Source organism: Selaginella moellendorffii, unplaced genomic scaffold (genome assembly GCF_000143415.4).
Source record: "Selaginella moellendorffii unplaced genomic scaffold, v1.0 SELMOscaffold_23, whole genome shotgun sequence".
In the NCBI taxonomy this organism is placed as follows: Eukaryota; Viridiplantae; Streptophyta; class Lycopodiopsida; order Selaginellales; family Selaginellaceae; genus Selaginella; species Selaginella moellendorffii.
In genome coordinates, this window is record NW_003314284.1 from 1,551,633 (window position 1) to 1,570,085 (window position 18,453).

At 45.5% G+C, this 18,453-nt stretch overlaps 6 protein-coding genes across 6 annotated transcripts; 1 reads left to right on the top strand and 5 right to left on the bottom strand.

The window, feature by feature from the left end:
• Window positions 1-495: 495 nt before the first annotated feature.
• On the bottom strand, window positions 496-1,464 carry LOC9657056 (GDSL esterase/lipase 6). Its single transcript, XM_002974091.2, has one exon. It carries the CDS (start codon window positions 1,462-1,464, stop codon window positions 496-498), a length of 969 nt encoding a protein of 322 aa, XP_002974137.2.
• Window positions 1,465-1,906: 442 nt separating this feature from the next.
• Window positions 1,907-4,219, bottom strand: LOC9657057 (inositol transporter 1). The gene is made up of 8 exons (XM_002974092.2): window positions 4,108-4,219; window positions 3,903-4,052; window positions 3,777-3,847; window positions 3,379-3,714; window positions 3,221-3,328; window positions 2,988-3,173; window positions 2,538-2,933; window positions 1,907-2,479 (listed from the first exon to the last, which is right to left on the bottom strand). Exons 2-8 carry the CDS (start codon window positions 4,042-4,044, stop codon window positions 2,027-2,029), a joined length of 1,692 nt encoding a protein of 563 aa, XP_002974138.2. The 5' UTR covers window positions 4,045-4,052; window positions 4,108-4,219; the 3' UTR covers window positions 1,907-2,026.
• A 45-nt stretch (window positions 4,220-4,264) lies between these two features.
• LOC9657058 (50S ribosomal protein L17, chloroplastic) lies at window positions 4,265-5,091 on the bottom strand. Its single transcript, XM_002974093.2, has 2 exons — window positions 4,835-5,091; window positions 4,265-4,779 (listed from the first exon to the last, which is right to left on the bottom strand). The coding sequence occupies exons 1-2, from the start codon at window positions 5,043-5,045 to the stop codon at window positions 4,355-4,357; spliced, it is 636 nt and encodes a 211-aa protein (XP_002974139.2). The 5' UTR covers window positions 5,046-5,091; the 3' UTR covers window positions 4,265-4,354.
• Window positions 5,092-5,151: 60 nt separating this feature from the next.
• On the top strand, window positions 5,152-8,381 carry LOC9657059 (NF-X1-type zinc finger protein NFXL1). The gene is made up of 2 exons (XM_002973886.2): window positions 5,152-5,221; window positions 5,274-8,381. Exon 2 carries the CDS (start codon window positions 5,283-5,285, stop codon window positions 8,271-8,273), a length of 2,991 nt encoding a protein of 996 aa, XP_002973932.2. The 5' UTR covers window positions 5,152-5,221; window positions 5,274-5,282; the 3' UTR covers window positions 8,274-8,381.
• A 2,408-nt stretch (window positions 8,382-10,789) lies between these two features.
• On the bottom strand, window positions 10,790-12,135 carry LOC9655989 (ATP-dependent Clp protease proteolytic subunit-related protein 2, chloroplastic). Its single transcript, XM_002974094.2, has 8 exons — window positions 12,045-12,135; window positions 11,958-11,998; window positions 11,723-11,889; window positions 11,515-11,652; window positions 11,346-11,462; window positions 11,227-11,295; window positions 11,072-11,167; window positions 10,790-11,022 (listed from the first exon to the last, which is right to left on the bottom strand). The coding sequence occupies exons 1-8, from the start codon at window positions 12,092-12,094 to the stop codon at window positions 10,876-10,878; spliced, it is 825 nt and encodes a 274-aa protein (XP_002974140.2). The 5' UTR covers window positions 12,095-12,135; the 3' UTR covers window positions 10,790-10,875.
• Window positions 12,136-13,005: 870 nt separating this feature from the next.
• LOC9657060 (UDP-glycosyltransferase 87A1) lies at window positions 13,006-15,019 on the bottom strand. The gene is made up of 2 exons (XM_002974095.2): window positions 14,541-15,019; window positions 13,006-14,463 (listed from the first exon to the last, which is right to left on the bottom strand). The coding sequence occupies exons 1-2, from the start codon at window positions 15,007-15,009 to the stop codon at window positions 13,559-13,561; spliced, it is 1,374 nt and encodes a 457-aa protein (XP_002974141.1). The 5' UTR covers window positions 15,010-15,019; the 3' UTR covers window positions 13,006-13,558.
• Between the last annotated feature and the right edge of the window lie 3,434 nt (window positions 15,020-18,453).

The following is an 18,453-nucleotide window of genomic DNA, read 5'->3' on the forward strand; positions in this document are numbered from 1 at the left end:
ATCGTGTCGGGATCCATTCGGACTTTCCCACAGCAGCGATGTTAATCCTGTCATCTACAACCACCTTGTCCCTGTTTAAAAGAGCTCCAGTTGATCTTTAACGCATTGTGAGACGTGGAGGTGACCTGGAGATGGTTCAAAACACTTTTTTGTATTTCTTTTTCTCATATCTTGTACAAAGTAAAAAAAATTTGGTGTGCTTTGCATGCACTAACATTTGATTTGTTTAATATTTATTAATTTAATTGATCAAATGGAAATTTGTATATAATTTATAAACAACAGCATATCAACCATTAAGATGGTAAAATAAAAAAGAATATAATAAAAAGTGTTTAGGAAAACTTATAAATTATAAATGTAAAATTAATCTAAATGAATAACAATCATTAGATGGTAAGATATTTTAAAATATTCAAATATATTCACTACCATCTCAGTCCCTTTATAAATTTTCTTAAGCAAACCAAAAATCAGTAAGCATCCTCAGTGAGTTTACAGGATTTTTGCGATTTGTTTCGTGAATTCTCTCCTCAGTAGTGTGTACGTGTGCTCCGTTGGGTGAATTAAATCCCAGAAAACATAATCACTTGGATTCTTGCACAGCCCGCTCAAGGTATTTTTGTGTGATAGGCAATTGGGGCAACAACCCCCTCCATTCTTGAATCCAAACTTAACTGGGTTCTCCACAAAGGATTTGATCAGTGAATAGCCGTCAACAAATGTGCCTCTCATCCCTGGGAATTTTCTTGCCACCCCCAAAACAATCTCCCGAGCTTGCCCATTGAATTGCTCTACTAGATTGTTAATCTCTCTCACGCAATTTCCACCCGACGTGACAATAGGCGCACACCCTAAAGGCCCAACGCTCGAGTAGACAATCTTCCTGAATCCATATCTATAGAGCTGCTCCAAGCCTTTCTCCAATAACACTAGCATTGCTTCCAAGTCTATCTCAGCAGTGTTTTGAAGATTTGCCGCAATGTCGTTACCACCCGAAGATATCACAACCACAAAATCATTGAGATTCTTCTTGGAGATCTTGTTGGCTAGCTGCTCGAGTTGTTTTAGCTGCTCGTTAAACGACACAACACCCCAGTCCGAGTGAGTAGAGTCAAGTAATCCACTACCGTCCAACGCAAAGTTGATGCTCAGTGGGAGTTGGCTCCCAGCTTTCAAGCCCAAGAATGGTTTTGAAAAGGGCAAACCGATCACTTGGTTTATCAGATCTGGAATTAGAAACCCATCGCTACACCTTCCTGATGGCTTGTTATACCTTGTCTTCCCATATGGCACAAAATCACAACGCGAAACAGAGTTTTTCACGTACTTGTTAGTTCCAACATCAAAGATTGAGTCTCCCATGTAGATAGTCCGAAGCTGAGGAACCGATCTCCCATACACGCACGCGCAGAGAGCCAAGATCGCAAACCCAAACACTAAAATCTTCGACCATGTCTTCATCTCGCCAAAACCTTTAGTGGAGAACCTAATACGCAAAGCCCGTTTATATACTGAAACGAGAAAAGGTGGAACTCATCTAACGGCTGCGATTCATACCTTTTGGACAAACAGAGCCTTGAACAATTTTTTGTCGGTCTTGTTCTTCTTTTAGCTCGCCAGTAGTTGCGATCCACAAGGATTTCTTCATGCCGCTCGCAGCATTGGCTCGCAAGTAAAAATTTCCAGAGCCTGGCTATGTTCTTCCCAATAAAACGAGCTCCAGAGCTTAGAACAGGGAAATGGAGCTCGCAAAGGCGATGGAACTGTGGTCTTGTCGATCCAATCCAACCCGCCGCCAAGTGGAGCTCTCGGCTCTCACACACGCTTTGTCGGGCACCTCGATCATTCTTGTCGAGGATTACGGACCACTGTAGATCGTAGGCGGCATGATTTCCTTGGATCGTAAAGCGAGCTTCCAGTCTCAATTTTTTTTGGGGCAAATCTTGGTCCCCGGGATCCTACAGATCATTCCGTGAGACCTTCGTTGGGTGGAATCCATCCAGGAAAATTTTGCTTCCTTTCCTCAGTCTCGCACCAGGGGCTGCTGATCACTGTCCTGGTCTTGAGGCTTCCACAGGTTTTCCACTTCCTCGAACGACAGTCCTTTCGTCTCGGGGACGAAGCACGCAATGAAGACGATGGCAATCAGAGCAATGACGCCGAAGAGCGCGAAAGTGAGCGACGTTCCCACGGCTTTCACCAGCGACAGGAACGTCTGAGCCACGATCAAGTTGGAAATCCAGTTGGCCGTAGCAGCGATTCCTCCGCAAACTCCTCGGTACTTGAGAGGATAGATCTCCGAGTTGATCGTCCAGGGCACCGGGCCCATTCCCGGAGAGAAGCAGCTTATGTAGAGGGCCAAGCCGACTAGAGCCAGCCAACCGTATCGGCTCGGGCAGCCTTGCGAGAACCAGCCACCTCCATCGGCTCCGCAAAACTTGGAAGCGGTGGAGACGAGGCAGCGGCCTGGGAGCATCTGTAAGAAAAAGAATGAGACTTCCGGAAACCAAGACAGAGGAAAAGTTTGAGCCAACCTGGTTGTTCTTGACAGCACAAAAGCCGCATGTAGATTGCAAGCAGTCCATGCAAGTCCATGGAGTTAGCCTCGAAGGTGATAGCGCCGGGCACATTAGATCTGGAGTCTCAAAAGAAGCATGCGTGCTTACCAACGGAGCATCTCTGGCAGTAAGGTAGAATGCCGAAGACAGTACTGCCAGCGAAAAGACAACGCCAACCAGGCTAGAGATGCCCAGCTTCCTGCGGCCGGCGTGGTCAATGACAAAAATACCTACGACGGTCCCAAGAGCGTTCATTCCGGCGATTACAAGGGAGAGCAGCAACGCTGTGTAGTGCGAGGCAAAGCCCGCGAGTTCCACGATAGAAGGACTGTAGTACATAACGGTGTTGATGCCAACCAGTTGCTGGAATATCTGAAATACTTCACAGTTTTAGATTAAACAAGGAAGACACACGAAACGAGATACCTGCAGTCCCACGCCCGCTCGAAGGGCCAGCCTGATTTGTTTCGACCCCACTATGTCCCGTATCCTTAACATTCGTGGCGCCTCTTCCTCTTCTTCCAGAGAGGCTCGAAGGCCATTGATTTCATGTTTCACCTGCTCTGCTGGATATATCTTTTCCAACACTGACACTGCTTCTTCGTATCTTCCCTGATCATTCGAACGTAAGAGCGCTGAAAGGCAAGTACACATCTTACCTGGTGAAACAACCATCTAGGCGATTCAGGCAAAGAATACATTAGTATAGCTTGTACAATAGCAGGTATTCCAGCAACTCCTAGCATCCACCGCCAAGTGCCAGGTACCTACAGAAATTCAGGCGTAAAGGTCAGCTCGACAATGGTAGAAGCTTTACCTGGGTGAAGGCCAAGTTGATAAGATAGGACAGGAACTGACCACCTGTTATCATGAGCACGTTGGTACTCACTAAAGCCCCGCGAATTCTGTTCGGGGAAGCCTCTGCAATGTAGAGCGGAGCCGTCATTGAGGCCACGCCAACTCCCAATCCTACGAGAAAGCGGCCAGCAATCAGCATATATGGATTGGGCGCAGCTGCCATGACAACTGCTCCAGCTGCGAAGACAGCGTCTGCAGAAAACATTGCAAACTTGCGTCCAAAGCGATCATTCATGTGTCCTCCAAAGGCTGCTCCAACAATTGCTCCAGCAATAGCCATGCTAACTATTGTCTCCTACAAGAACAATAACAGTGGTTGTCAATGCTTTCACACGCAAACAAGCGGAGGTAGCTTACTTGCAAGAAAGTGCTCTCATTCACGGATTCAAAGTCATCACGAATGTAGAGCAATGCTCCAGATATCACTCCTGCACGGTGCGCAGCCGGTGATTGTGAGAAACATGAAAAACAATGTGTGACAACCTGTGTCATAGCCGAAGAGGAGGCCCCCGACACCAGCAGCCAGCGTCAGCCGAACAAGCAACCAATTGAGCGAGTGGTAAATTCCGGTGGCTCCCTCATTGTCATCTCCGAGGAGACTGCTGGAGCTTGCTTGCGAATCCATGAAAGAACCTGAGAGAACCAAGGAAATGATTAGAGGGGGCGATGAAGAGATCTCGATTGGAACCTGATCTACGTGGGTTGCGTCGTAGTAGCAGCACGAGGTGAATGCGGCATTATAATTCCTGAAACACGAAAAAAACAAAGTTGTGCTCCGCCACAAACGGACGAGGACGAACGAGGAAGAACGCCATAGCCAACACTGAAATGCAAACTCCCAGTCATCAAGAAGAAAAAAAAAATGAAATACACGAGTGGTGAATACGAGTGAGCCGGAGGAATCGAACCCGGGACCTCCTTCCCAGCTTCGTCTCCTACACGAGCTCAATGTAAGCCATGGGAGCATTGTCGCCCCTCCGGGGCATTGTCCTGATCACCCTGGTGTATCCTCCACTTCTCTCTGAGTAGCGCTCCGGGACCTCGGCAAACAAGGCGTGAACCAGCTGCTTGTCATAGATGTAGCCCAGAGCTTGTCTTCGCTGGTGGAGCGATCCTCCCTTGGCCAGCGTGATCATGTGATCGACGTGGGGGCGCATCGCCTTGGCCCTGGCGCGCGTCGTCTTGATCCTGCCGTGCCGGAGGAGCTGCGTGGCGAGGCCGCGGAGAAGCGCGCGGCGCTGGTCCGGGGGCCGGTTGAGCTTGGGGACCTTGCGGCCGTGCCGCATGGCAAAGAATCGCGAGCCATTGCCAATACCAATGCCGAAATTCCGGCAGCCGATCGACGCATCGACATAGATGCCTACGAAATATTTCGAGAGATTGTGAGGAGGTGATAGATCGAGGGGCTCACTCACCGGAATCCAGGCAAGTTCTTCCACTAAACGATGTCAATGCTGCTCCAATGCAGCTGCCGCTGCTGGATCGCGTCCATTGTGAGGGAATGCCAATCCTACTCCTGCCCTGGACCACCGCAACAATCCTGGAACGCGAAGAACACGAAGAAGCATCGGGGATTCTCTGGCGCCTGCTCGCGCAAGGCAGCGCCACCGCCATGGAGAGCGCCATCGCTCGCGAGAAGGATAAAACCCTGGCAAAGAATCAACGATCACAATGTGGCCACCTAGCAGGCTGCCACGTGTAGCGAATGCTTCAGACCAATATATCTAGGGTTCTTCCTGGCTGCACGAACGCGGTACCAGCTTCCTCTAGGCGCTGGGCGCTAGGGTTCTCGCGACGAAGAGGTCAGTGCCGTGTGCGTCTTTGCGATCGGGATCCTTACAGTTTGGTGCACAGTGTTCTCGAATGGAGGATAGCCATCGCCAGCAAACGATCAACGCACGAGGAGGAACTAGGTCTACAGGCGGCAATGGCAGTGGCTTGAGGAACACGGAATCCAAGCCAGGTGAGGCGATGCCGCAGCACATTTCGAATCGAAGAGGCGGCGCCAATGGAACATCGAGGCAAGCGTGGAGAGAAAGAAAGCTGCCGACCTCTCAAGAACAGCCGCCATCACTACCAGCGCAGCAGTTCGTGAGCTCCGAGTTTGCAAGATTGAGCATGTCGACCACGACGGTCACCCCCGCCGGCGCTCTTCCTCAGCTAGCTCAGGGACTTCTGGAAAAACTGCAAAAGGGGGAGATGGAATGCATGATCTGCTACGACATGATCGGTCGAAACGCCCGCGTGTGGTCTTGCTCGGGCTGCTACTCTATCTTCCACCTTACGTGCATCAGGAAGTGGGCTCGAGCTCCAACCTCGGTGGATCAGAGTGGCAACTGGAGGTGTCCCGGGTGCCAGGCGATTCAGCTCTCTCCAGCGAACGACTTGCAGTACTGGTGCTTTTGCGGGCAGCAGCTGGAACCCCCGGTGGATTTCTACTTGACTCCACACTCTTGCGGTGGGACTTGCAAGAAGCCTCTGGACAAGAGCAAGCTGGGCCTTTGCCAGCACATTTGCACGCTCCAGTGCCATCCCGGTCCGTGTCCTCCCTGTGCGGCGTTTGCGCTCCCGGAAGCTTGTGGCTGTGGAAGGAAAGTTGTGACGAGACGCTGCATCGAGAGGGACGAAGGTGTGGTCAGCTGTGGATATCAGTGTGGAGGGATGCTCTCGTGCGGTCGGCATTACTGTACCCGGGTTTGCCACAAGGATGAGTGTGGAGGGTGTAAGGTGGTGGTCGCAGTGGCGTGCTTTTGCCGGAGGAAACTGGATCGTGTGGTTTGCGGACAAGTCCCGGTACCAGGAGACGTCGCAGGCAACGGCATTTTCTCCTGTGGATCCATTTGCGGGAAGCTTCTACCTTGCGGCAATCACGTATGCTCGAGGGAGTGCCATCCCGGCGATTGTGGTGACTGCGAGCTTTCTCCGGAGAGCGTAGCGACATGTCCATGCAAGAAGACGACTCTACGAGCTCTTAGGAGGAGCTGCCTCGATCCGGTTCCAACATGTGGTCAGGAGTGTGGGAAGTACGTGAGCTGCGGAAGGCACGAATGTATCAACTTGTGTCACCTTGGGCCCTGTCCGCCGTGCGAGGTGCTTGTGGAGCAGAAGTGCCGGTGTGGTGCCTCCTCTCGCGTTGTTCCCTGCAACGTCGCTACTTCAACCAGCGACGAGCATTCTTTCATCTGCGACAAGAAGTGCGAGAAGAAGCGAAACTGCGGCAGGCACAGGTGCAACGTCAAATGCTGTCCGAGTGATTCAGGGGATAACCATTTTTGCATGCTCGAGTGTGGAAAGAAGCTGCGGTGCGGGGAACACTTCTGCCAGGAGCTGTGCCATTCGGGGCACTGCCGACCGTGCCTACAGTCCAGCTTCACAGATCTCTCGTGCGCCTGTGGAAAGTCATCCATTCCGCCACCGGTTCCTTGCGGCACTCCTCGACCGCGTTGCGACTTCTTGTGCCTCGTTCCTCAGCCGTGCGGCCACCCTGCTACTCACACTTGCCACTTTGGAGAGTGTCCGCCGTGTACCGTGCTTGTCGCGAAGGAATGCGTGGGACAGCACGTCACCATGCGGAACGTGCCGTGCGGCTCCAGGGAGATCAAGTGCAACAGGCCGTGCGGGAAGCTGCGCAAGTGCGGTGTGCATCCGTGCGGGAAGACTTGTCACTCGGATCCATGCGACAGTGATGACAGCAGCAGCCTGTCATGCGGCCAAGTCTGCGGGGCTTCTCGCAGGGAGTGCTCGCATACTTGCGTCGCGGCTTGCCACCCGGGGTCACCCTGTCCGGACGTTCGATGCGAGTTCATGGAGACCATCACCTGTAGTTGCGAGCGGCTCACGGCTGCTGTTCCGTGTGAGATGGGAGGCGCTGCTACCAGAGACAAAGCTCCGGCTTCTCAGAGAAAGCTCAGCTGTGACGACGACTGCGTGAAGGCGCAGAGGCTCAAGTCACTTGCCGATGCCTTGGGGATAGAGACGAACGGCGATCCCTTGACAGCGTATGGCAGCTCGGACTGCGTCCAAGAGATGGCGAAGAGGGACTCGCAGTTCGTGACGGCGGTGGAGGACAGGTTCAAGTATTTGCTGCTCGGCCCCAAGTCGGTGGCTTGCGTGACGGGGCTGCGCGTCCACGTCTTCGCGCCTCTCCCGAAGGACAAGCGGGAAGTGATCTATCAGCTGGCGCAGAGGTGGAACCTCTCCTCGAGCAGCGTCGGCTGGGAGGCGAGACGCTACCTGGTGGTGCACGTAAACTCCAAGTCGAAAATGCCGGGCCGCCTGATCAAGCTCAACGTCGTGGCACCGTTGTTCAACCCCGGCCTGGACGTGGACCCGAAGCTGGTGGTGGCTCTTCTGGATCTTCCCGGCGAGGGGGACATCAGCCGCGTGGTGCTGAGGTTTGCCGGGGAGTGCGAGCTGATATGGCTCAACGACAGGAACGCTATCACCATCTTCACGGATCCTTCTCGAGCTGCGACGGCACTGAAGCGGGTCGACCATGCGACGCCGTATCACGGTGCGTTCGTCCTCCCGCTGCTCGGGAGTGGCGCGGTTGTGCACAAGCAGCTCGGCTGGGGGGCGCCTTCCAGTTCCACCGCGAGAGCTCCGTCGCCACCTCGGGCTCACGGCCACCGCGGCGACGAGGCTAAAGTCGAGGAGCCGGGAAGAGGTGTGTGGCTCAAGAGGAACCCGGTGACTCTTGTGAGCAACCCGTGGAAGGCTTTGGAGCAAGATAAGGGGAGCTCGAGCAGTGGCTCCTCAGCGTCCGGGAGTGTGGAAGCTCGCTCGCTAGCAGCAAAAGCCGCGGAGGAGGATGATCAAAACGTGGTGGATGATTGGGAGACTGCCTACGATTAGGAGAGAGAGAGAGAGAGAGAGAGAGAGAGAGAGAGAGAGAGGGAGTGAGAGCTCCATTTGGAGTTGTGAATTTTTTGGAGCGGGAATAATTTGCTAGCCGTGGAAGTATATGATTACTGTGAGGTTTTAACAGTCAAGATGCTTTGTGGCTGAAAATTTGTCCATTCTCACTTCCATTAGTGTCCATTAGTCCATTAGTGTCATAATAAGAGATCATCAAAACAAAATGAATCATTAATAATCAAGTAATTTTAAATACATAAATATACTTTTATTTTACTTCAGTTTTATTATTAAACTTTGTAAACAATATATAAATGAAGCAATGAATTAATATAGCAACCACTTTGTGATAGTGGTGGGTAGCCTAACAAAAACTTATGCAAACCTGCAAAATATATATATGAAAAAAATACATGTATGTTTAATTGTTATAATATATTTATGTGACTTATGAAATAATATTTTAAACAAAACCTCTTTTTTTTTCACATGGGCATGCATTCATAGGTTAGCACCACATATACTATTTTTTGTGTTGCATAAATTTTAACTAGTAAGTTAGTAAATTAATTAACTACACTAAACTCTTTTGGCTTTACATAAGTCATAATTGCAAGATTGATATATATATTAACCATAAAAGGTTTTTTACAAAATTTAGAGGATGAATTCTAATTCTAAAATCTATATATAACATATTTTTTATGGGGCAATTACATAATTATATTAATGGAGGATTTATGGAAAAAGTATTTTTGCGCCATGAATAATATCAAAAAATAAATATTTTTCGCTATCCCTAAGATCCTATATTTTTGCAATGGTGAATTATGAAGAAAGTTACAAAGTGATGATGTTATATTTTAGAACATTATTAATGTGACAACATATAGTAAATTTTAGTGGGATAAAGGGCCTAACAAATTAACAAATTAATATACTAAAGGTGTGCATCATTTATACTTATGCAAAACTTTTAACTCTTCAATCATAGAAAAAATTTAAAATGAAAAACATATACATTACTGCATGTGTTAGAAATAAATATTCATAAATTTATTTATGTGCAACTATTTGTATTGCAATACTTTTTACTCACCATAACACAATCATTATATCTCAAACTAGAAAGTTAAACTTTTATTTTTAATAAAAAGTTATACCTAAGAAAGAAAGATTCTAAGTTTTGGATTGATAGCATATCAAACCACCACAATGCCAAAAATTTATATATATATGATTATAAATGTAAGAAATTAATGAAGTTAATGTTTTACCATAGTTACAACAAAATTCATTTGCTTACACAAAAACTATTATATTAAATGATTTAAAAAAATGTTTTGTCATTGCCTTTATACTCTAATTGATTATATTTGCCTTTGTGTCAATTGATCACTACTTATATTAAAGCTTTACACTAAGGCCCTACATTGCAAATAATGCACTTGTAAGAATGATTAAAATGTCATAATTATATTAAAATGCACTATAATTTAAACACACTTCCAAGCCGCAAGAAATTAACCATAGTTACATAAAATAAAAAGAGAGAGATGATAAAATCAGAAGGTTATAAATTTGAGTCAATGATAAAAAAATAAGATAAAAAAAACCATCACTACATTTATAATGATGTAGCATCAGTTTTATGTAGCAGTCTAAAGTGTCATATTTTATGATAAAATATTATACACACAATCACGTTACATACATAATATTTATATAATATGTACATAATATTTTTATATGTAACTAAATAAAATAAAATTGCATTTATACAAATATATTCATCTTTTTGCTCCACCATTATTTAACATCACTTTGTAATTTTTTCCACAATCCAGCATTATAAAGATATACGATACTAGAGATAGTGGAAGATATTCATTTTTTAGATATTGTTATAACATGTAAATATTCTCAATACTTTTAGTAATTAGAATAACTAGTTTTATCTTGTGAGTCATAGATGTGTGTTACAACAATTTAAATATATCATATATATATCACAAAACCTCATTATCTAATATGTATTTCTTTTTCATATATTTTGCAAACTTGCATAATTATTTTACCAAGTTACCCACCCTAGATACACTTCCCCTCTTGGTACCTTCCCCCCAAAATTGTTATAACAAATTACTTGCTATAAGTTTTGTATTAATAAAAATATTTTTATTTGTCCCCTTTTTTTCTTTCTTTTCTTCTAAACATTAATAAATGAATCATAATATAATATTTATCAAATGCATTTTGCAATTTTTTATATTCATTTGATATGAACAACCATTGTGCTTCACTCAAAAAATTTCAAACTTCATACTTTGAAATTTAATTATATTAGTTAAAATTTAATAAAAATAAAATAAAACTCCTTTATTTTTAAACTGGTTAAATAAAATAAACCTGCAACTCCACAGTGTTCGCTAGCTGCAAAGCCATGGAAGAGGGTGGTGGATGATTGGGAGACTGCCTAAGATTAAGAGTGAGCGAGTGAGAGGAGCTGTAAATTTTTTGGAGCGGGAATAATTTGTTAGCTATTGAAGTATATGAATACGACGAACGAGGTTTTAACATTCTTTCGTCCCAAACTTTTTTAGAAGGATGCGTTGTAAGGGCCAACTCCGCCAATGCTCAAGCTGGAAGACGCGTACTTTGGTGGTCGCACGATCTTGTCAATAAGGCCGTAGTCTAGAGCCTCTTGAGCGCTGAAAATCTTCATCCTGTCCAAGTCCTTGTGGATCTACAGCGAAAAAAATACGTGATCTCCAATGTTTCTCCTTTGGATTTACCTTGTCAACTGGCTGGCCAGTGTTGATGGCGAGCTGCTCGTAGAGGCAGTCTCGCAGTCGTCCAAGCTCGTTCACCTCGGTTTGGATATCATCTGCCTGTGAAGAAGCAAACGTGCTTGAAACTTGGGTGATAGATTTCTTTCGAGGTCTCAAACCTGGCCTCGAGTTGCTCCCTCCGGTGGCTGTAATGCGATTCTCGCCAGTGGCATTGCCATTCGCATTCCCTGGTTTTAAAAAGTTTAAGCACAAGAGAACCATTTGTAAAGCTATGAACCTTTTCTCCGGCTGCGAGGAGAAAACCAGCAATATCATAGGCAGCACCTAGAGCCAGAGTTGCTATCCCACTCCTCACACTTCCCATGGTGTCATAGATCGCCATGGAGGGAGTTAACTGCGAGAGAAACAAACCATAAACTCGAAGAACTCCAAGCTCTAGCTCTTACACTCCCCCCCGGGCAACTGATGTAGAAGTGGAGGTGCTTGGACGAATCGACACTGTCAAGGTAAAGCATGGTGGCCACCACCCGATTCGCCAAGTCGTCGTCTATGTGCTGCCCAATGAAAACTATCCTCTCTTGATACTGGAAAGATCTTCCATGACTTAGAGAAAGAAAAAAGAAAAGCAAGAAGAAGATGGCGCTACAAAGTTACCAGGACGTTCCAGATATCAACGTATTGCCAGCTTCCCTCGCTGGACGCCCTGTAAGGAACTTTGGGTACTCCAAGCGGCATCATCACCACTTGAGCTCGGCATTTTCCCCCTCTCTTGCTGTGCGAGAGTTTTTCGAGAGCTGGCAATTTTCCTAGGAGCCGTCCTCCTGGAGAAAAAGATCTCAAAGCTAGGCCAAGAGAGGGAGAAGAAAGAGAGGACAATGATTTAGCTAACCTGGTGATGAGGAGCTCCTCAAGGAAATTCTGGGAGGGAAGCTGCGGCGCAAAGATCAGTAGGGCTGCTAATGCGATGGGAGATTACCTGGAGGGGACGCATTTTGCAGGGGACAGCGCCAAGCTTGATGTTGCCATGTTTGCCCTAAACTAAAGGAAAAGGGCTCTAATTTAAGATCACTGCGAGAGACTAACAAGCAGGCGTGCTTTTGCCAAAGCATCCCAGCCCATAGCTCTCACTTTGAAAGCGTCATGCCAACCTCCACTGGGGATGGCAACCGGCCATATACCCACATTCATAAGCCGGGATCAAATAGGTTTTCACAGAGAAAATGAATACTTAGTTTTATTCATTATTAAATCATCAAGTGTCATGCTTATTATGAAGAGGTACAATCTCAAGCTTCATCGGGACCACTGCAAGATTGCAAGATTTAAGAATAAATGATTTAGAGCGTATAAGCATGAATCTACTCACCATGGATCACAAGCTTAACTACAGAAACAACTTTTACAATTGGAACGACAAGTACATATTGTGAACGGGTCTCTACAAGTAAATCTTCGGCATCGGCATACAGCTGCTAAAGGATTATAAACTTCATCATTTGAGATCTCAATTGCTGGAGTGTAAAATTCCCTTGCAGTAGCAACAACAACACCAAGGAGTAAGAAAACATAAAGCAAACCCTTAACATTTGCCATTGAAAGCTGCATGCTGTGACCAAATAGCTTGTATTTATACTGAACCTTTTAGACCTTTCTTTTGAACTTGAGCAATAGGAAAAGCTGGCTTTTCTTCATCGCACATTGTTCGTCCGCCGCCAGGACCTACCCAGACTCATATTTTGGTTTGATCTAAATAATAAATAATAAAGAGCATCATCTAAGAATAATCTAAAATACTTTTAGAAGACGTTTAATGGAAAACTTACTTGTAATGTGGAATCTCTTACCCAGAGATGAAAGCTTCCCCACGCATCTCTTGATGACGAACTGATTTATAGTATAGATCACGCACGAACCAAAACCAAGCCTACTGCAGGATAGACTGAATACGACCTTCACGATTATGATGTAGACGGCCACAGCGAGGCCCAACATGGAAGTCAACGACTAGTCACTATAAAGAAGACCGACGCACCGTCGATAACAACCCAATAAAAGTCATGCCACCGCAAAGTGGAGTGCTCTTGGATAGAACAGTCACGCTTCCGTGCAAGGTACAGAGTGGAAGCTGGTCCAAGCAGCGGAGTAGTGATCAAGGGGCCAACATGGATTTCGACATGCGGAGATTGTTCCAGTGTTTGCAAGAACGCCCTCCCGAGTCCGTAGGATGACCGAGATGATCAAATCCGCTGGAAGATCCAGGGTCTTCATCATCTCTTCAACAGGATACAGCATTCGATCATTCGCCTCTAAGGCTTTGCTGAATGGCCGACACCCTGGTCTCGCTGCCAAGCACCAGGTCTCTCACAAATCATAGCCTGAGATAGAATGAGAGTGATCCTGAAATGTACTAATCGTCCAGAAAGCTCATCAGACACCTGCTCATAAAGAGCCGATCCGGGGCATTTCACGAGTTTCAGATGTAACTGTGAATCAGCCTTGCTGTTTCTTTGCTTGATTCTTGCTGTACTCGATGAACTCCAGCAAGTTCTTGTGGGAGGATCCACCCTGACTCGCAGCTCCTTTAGCAGCCTCGCTTAGCTTCATTGCATTCGCCTTGAGCTCTTTGGAAACCTGACCCCCATCCATCACCGCATTCATCACTTGCACCAGCTTGTCCGGTTCCACAAGCGCATTTGGATCGTCATTGTTGATCTCCAATCCGATCTTCCACTTGTCCACCACCATCTTGGCATTGAGATTCTGCTCGGCGAACCGTGGCCAGGTGAGAAGCGGCACCCCGGAACAAATGGCTTCCATAGTCGAGTTCCATCCGCTGTGAGACAAAAATCCGCCCACTGAATCATGGCGCAGGACGCGCAGCTGCGGCGCCCAGGGGACGACTCTGCCGCCTTCGAGCGATTGCGCCTTCCGGAGAAGCGCGTCATCGTCTGGATCCTTAAAGACCCACAAGAACCCAAACTTCGCAGCTTCCAGCGCCTTTAGAAGTCGATCCGCTTGCTCTGTGGCGAGGCGAGCCCCGCTGCCGAATGCGATGTAGAGAATCGAGCCTGGAGATTCCTTGTCCAGCCAGTCGATGCAGCTCACATCGCCTTCTTCTGTGGGCTCAGGCAAATGCTCATCCTGAAAGAACCACGGAGGCAGCAGGGGGCCGATTGGGAAGTATCTCAGCTTCTCTTGGTTCGCTGCGATTGCTTCAGCTTCTAGCTCCTCAAATGTGTTGCCGATCACGCACAATGCCTCCACTGTGCGCTGGCTGAAGCTGGTCATCAACTCTAATCCCTGAGCTTCATGGAGAAAGCAGTGTGGGAGATCCTTGCGGCGAGCTGGATGTAGCCCGGGTATGATCGTGATCAGCTCGTTTGCGTTTTCTGGATCTGCAGGACAAAGTAAAAGCAGATATCTCCCAAGAACAACATATCACAGCAAATGCCCAGTATGGGCATGTTTCTACCTTTTAGAGGAACGTAGCCTCTGGAGATGAGAAACGGCAAGTTGAAGTACAGGATCTCGCAGGTTGCAGAGGAAGCCCAGAAGCAGACTCTAGGGATCCCGAATTTGTCCGCAACGTCCTGCATCCACCCAACGAAGCCATCCGCGATGATCAGAGTGGCCGGAGGATCCAGACTCTGCAGCAGATCTTCGAGCGGCTCCTGCATTCGGTCAAGCGACTTGAAAACCTCACCAATCGACTTGAATCCCACGTCTGCGCGGCCGTCGGGGACGCCAACGAAGCCCATCCGCGGATGTTCTCGCTCCAGAGAAGCCCGATTTCGATCCACAGTGACTTGGGGCAAAACGACAGTGATCTGCAACCCGTGTTCTTCATCCGCTAGTCGATCCGACAGCGAGAGTAGAGCATTGAAATGGCCAGGCCCATCCATTGGAAAGACCAGAGCATGCGGCTGTGGAGGAGCAGCCATTGAGACGAGAGATCTGCTGTAGCCTTTTGTTTTTTTCTCTAACACTTTTACTTTTATGGAATTCCAGAACATTATTGCACAAGATATTTTCTTAAAGGCTTGTCCTGGCATTCTCTGAATCAGAATAATAAGATAATAATCATGTCAGTTAATTTAGAGTATAAAGGCATAAAAAAATTAAAATGCCTTTTAGGGCAGGGAGGAAAGTGATGCACAAGGAGAGAGCATTGGTACTCTCTCTCTCTCTCTCTCTCTCTCTCTCTCTCTCTCTCTCTCTCTCTCTCTCTCTCTCTCTCTCTCTCTCTCTCTCTCTCTCTCTCTCTCTCTCTCTCTGTGTGTGGAGAACATATTTTTTAAAAAATAACAACACAACTGGAAAAATCAGGATCATGTAGTTGAGGGACACGTTCGAGCAAGGCAAAGATGTTAAGAAGAGTCCCTGCAGAGAGCGCAAGTAACAAATGGAAGAAGAGCATTGCTTGTACATCTTTTACATCTTTTTCTTTCTGAATATTTACATCTCTTTCTTGTCATAGGGAAAACCTGGAGAAGTATCTGGAGGAGCTGAAGCCATTGTGAAGTTTCAACCAAGGTAGACCAAAGAAAACAGCAGAAGGTTTGCACAACCAACGGTCAACTATAGTTGCAGACTGGCGGTCAAAAGTGAAAGGCTGACTGCCGTGTAGAGAGAACAAATGAAATTGTTAATGCAACCAACCTTTGGACGAAGATACTTTTGGCATGAATGATGAGGATTGGCATATGTACAAGCAAATGGACAGAGACTACAAAGAAGAAGTAGAAGAAGATGTAGATGAAGATGAAGCAAAACTGAGTCGTCTAACCTCAAGACTCAAGGTATATCACTTTCATCACTACTTTTGTTTTTCCTTCCTAACTGCTTCACTTCCAGGAAATTGATTTTTCATATACTTCAGTGCCACCACCAGGACTGCAGATAATAATGCCAGAGTTTGTAATACAACAGCCTCTTACTGAGAAGGATTACCAAATAGGACTTGGTGTGGAACGATTTAGAGATAGACTTCCAGCCCTCGATGGTCAGTGTAGATCAGGCAGGAGTGGGAGAAATGGCATCCATTGCTATGAGGAGAGTGCCAGACTAACTCGTCAGCCGAGTTATGGATGGGACAATTCTACTCACAGGTAGAAACTGTGAGTTTGATGGATTTAACAAGAGGATGTTCTTGGAGAGATCGATCACTGGGCTCGGTTATCAGAGTGCAGACCCGTGAGTAGAATCGTATGAGGAGGAATAAGAACTTAAGCTGATACAAACCACATCAACTTTCATCATGTGGATCTTAGATCCATCATCAAATTATTGACAATCTTCAACCTCTAGAGTTGAGTGAAGATGTCCTTTCTGAATGTTGAATATGCACTGACTTATGAGGCTACTATTCATTCTTCAATATTGAAATATAGATATGAATATTGAGAATTAGTCATTGTACTTAGGAAATTACAAATGTACCTCTTCATCAAGAGTCAGTTAAGTGTAAGTAGGTTTAGATGAAGTCTGATGTTTCTTTTGATAAATACAAAACTTGGGTTGTGGCTAAGGATATCTGGTGTGAGACATTCTCTCCTGTAGTGTGACTCATTACTGTTCATCTATTTTTGGCTTATTTTGTTCATCATAATCCTTTTATTAATTAGATAGATGTGAAAATTGACTTTCTTAATGGTGATTTATCTGAAGAGATTTATATGGTGTAACCTTTAGGTTTTGAAGTGACTAGTGAAAAACACGAAGTTTGTAGACTTTGGAAGGCCTTATATGGACTCAAACAACCTTTTTGATCTTAGTATAAGAAGATTAACGACTTTCTTCTTTGGCACTTCTATGTTGATGATATATCATTTTGGTTTCTATGCAGAGCTCCTTGTACACATTAGGAGATTGATGATTTTGGGTTTGAGCTCAATAAGTATAATATGTTGAACGCTAAAATTATTCCAATGTTTGGGTGTATGCAAATTCATACATACTAGATAACTATTGTATTTGTATATAGGTTATTATAGTAGCAGTTATCATTGCTACGTAGGGTTCTAAGGAACACTATTTCAATTGGCAAATCCTTTTTGCATCATATCAATTTGATTTTATTTTTGGATCTTGGAGTAGTTTGAAAATTAAATACAATTGACATCTAGTTTGAGCTGCAAAATTCAAAGAAAATGAAGTACAGTAGGCTTGAATCTGATAATAGGAGTTGGTTATAGTGCTTTAGTAGGCTTGACTTTTGCTACTTTAGTAGGCTTGAATTTTGCTACTTGATGGATGAGTTGTTAGAAATTCCCCCCGTTAAATAGGGGCAAATTATTTTGGTGAATCAGAATATTTCAAAAATGAAGGATATTACTCTGCTTATATTTATGATTTGGTCTTCTTTCATACTATTTCCATCTGCAGCTGTAGTGTTGTGTAACTACACCATAGATTTTTACGATTTCTCAAGTGGTCCTCATATCAGTTGTAATGAACAGAGTGTTTCAGTCCAGCTCTCAAATCTTAATAGGGACTTTGCTCAAGTCACTGGCAGAATGGTTCCAGGCTTGGTGGAGGTTTCGGAAAAGCAATACCTTATTAACTATCCAAATGAAGTGTTCACTGATTGTCCTGGTTTTGACGTCACCAGTGATTCTGTCATTGGCTTTAGTTGGGAGTTTTTCCTCTTTTCAAAAACATGCTTGTATAATTCAAGATCAAATTCCCTGGAGTGCCCTGGTTGCTCACCTTCTAGGATGGTAAATAATTTTTAATCATATTATCATTCACAAATCCATACTAACATTTTTTAAACTTTTTTTGTACAACTTAGTGCTCAAATTCCATCAAGCTGGATGCTGAAACATTGTTCCTATGTGTCACCAGTCAGCCGATCAAGGTGTCAATCCACAACGATTACGATGACAATGTTGGGCGGGGATCTAGGGAATCAGCAGCTTTTGTAGCATCTCACAGTGACTTTCAGCAAGGAATCACCGTCATCGGGCAATGTGTGGATTTTTTTGCAGTCGGGGTTCAGATATATGATACAAGTTGCGCGTATTGAGTGAATCAGGTGAGTGTCACAGGTTTAAACAGCATCTCTCACACTTTCCAGGTTAATGAGACCTTAAGACCAAACCAACTCATCTTAATGAGGAACTATGCTTCAGTATACAGAACTCAATGCAATGGGCCTAATCTGTACCCCATCAGAATTGGTGCAACGACTGTGCTCGTTCCAAGGGCCTATAAAACTAACACTACACCAACTAGAATCACATGTCCATGCTAAGGAAACTCAAGCATGGAAAATAAGGGAATAATGGGGGCCAGTTCTACGAACTAATTGTTTCAAGAAAACCCTTTGCATTCAAAGAGATTCAACACTAACACCTGTCTTTGTTTCGGCAAGAACTTTGGTT

Excerpts from the sequence above, each read along its gene's own strand:
- LOC9657056 (XM_002974091.2), bottom strand. The coding sequence starts at position 1,464 with ATGAAGACATGGTCGAAGATTTTAGTGTTTGGGTTTGCGATCTTGGCT.
- LOC9657057 (XM_002974092.2), bottom strand. The coding sequence starts at position 4,044 with ATGGATTCGCAAGCAAGCTCCAGCAGTCTCCTCGGAGATGACAATGAG. Across the intron at positions 3,715-3,776 it reads ATGAGAGCACTTTCTTGCAA|GAGACAATAGTTAGCATGGC; the intron begins GTAAGCTACCTC and ends TTGTTCTTGTAG. Across the intron at positions 3,174-3,220 it reads CTAGATGGTTGTTTCACCAG|GGAAGATACGAAGAAGCAGT; the intron begins GTAAGATGTGTA and ends TCGAATGATCAG.
- LOC9657058 (XM_002974093.2), bottom strand. The coding sequence starts at position 5,045 with ATGGCGCTCTCCATGGCGGTGGCGCTGCCTTGCGCGAGCAGGCGCCAG. Across the intron at positions 4,780-4,834 it reads AAGAACTTGCCTGGATTCCG|GCATCTATGTCGATGCGTCG; the intron begins GTGAGTGAGCCC and ends AATATTTCGTAG.
- LOC9657059 (XM_002973886.2), top strand. The coding sequence starts at position 5,283 with ATGGAGGATAGCCATCGCCAGCAAACGATCAACGCACGAGGAGGAACT.
- LOC9655989 (XM_002974094.2), bottom strand. The coding sequence starts at position 12,094 with ATGGCAACATCAAGCTTGGCGCTGTCCCCTGCAAAATGCGTCCCCTCC. Across the intron at positions 11,463-11,514 it reads TCAGTTGCCCGGGGGGGAGT|TTAACTCCCTCCATGGCGAT; the intron begins GTAAGAGCTAGA and ends TTTCTCTCGCAG. Across the intron at positions 11,023-11,071 it reads CTGGCCAGCCAGTTGACAAG|ATCCACAAGGACTTGGACAG; the intron begins GTAAATCCAAAG and ends TTTTCGCTGTAG.
- LOC9657060 (XM_002974095.2), bottom strand. The coding sequence starts at position 15,009 with ATGGCTGCTCCTCCACAGCCGCATGCTCTGGTCTTTCCAATGGATGGG. Across the intron at positions 14,464-14,540 it reads AGGCTACGTTCCTCTAAAAG|ATCCAGAAAACGCAAACGAG; the intron begins GTAGAAACATGC and ends TTTGTCCTGCAG.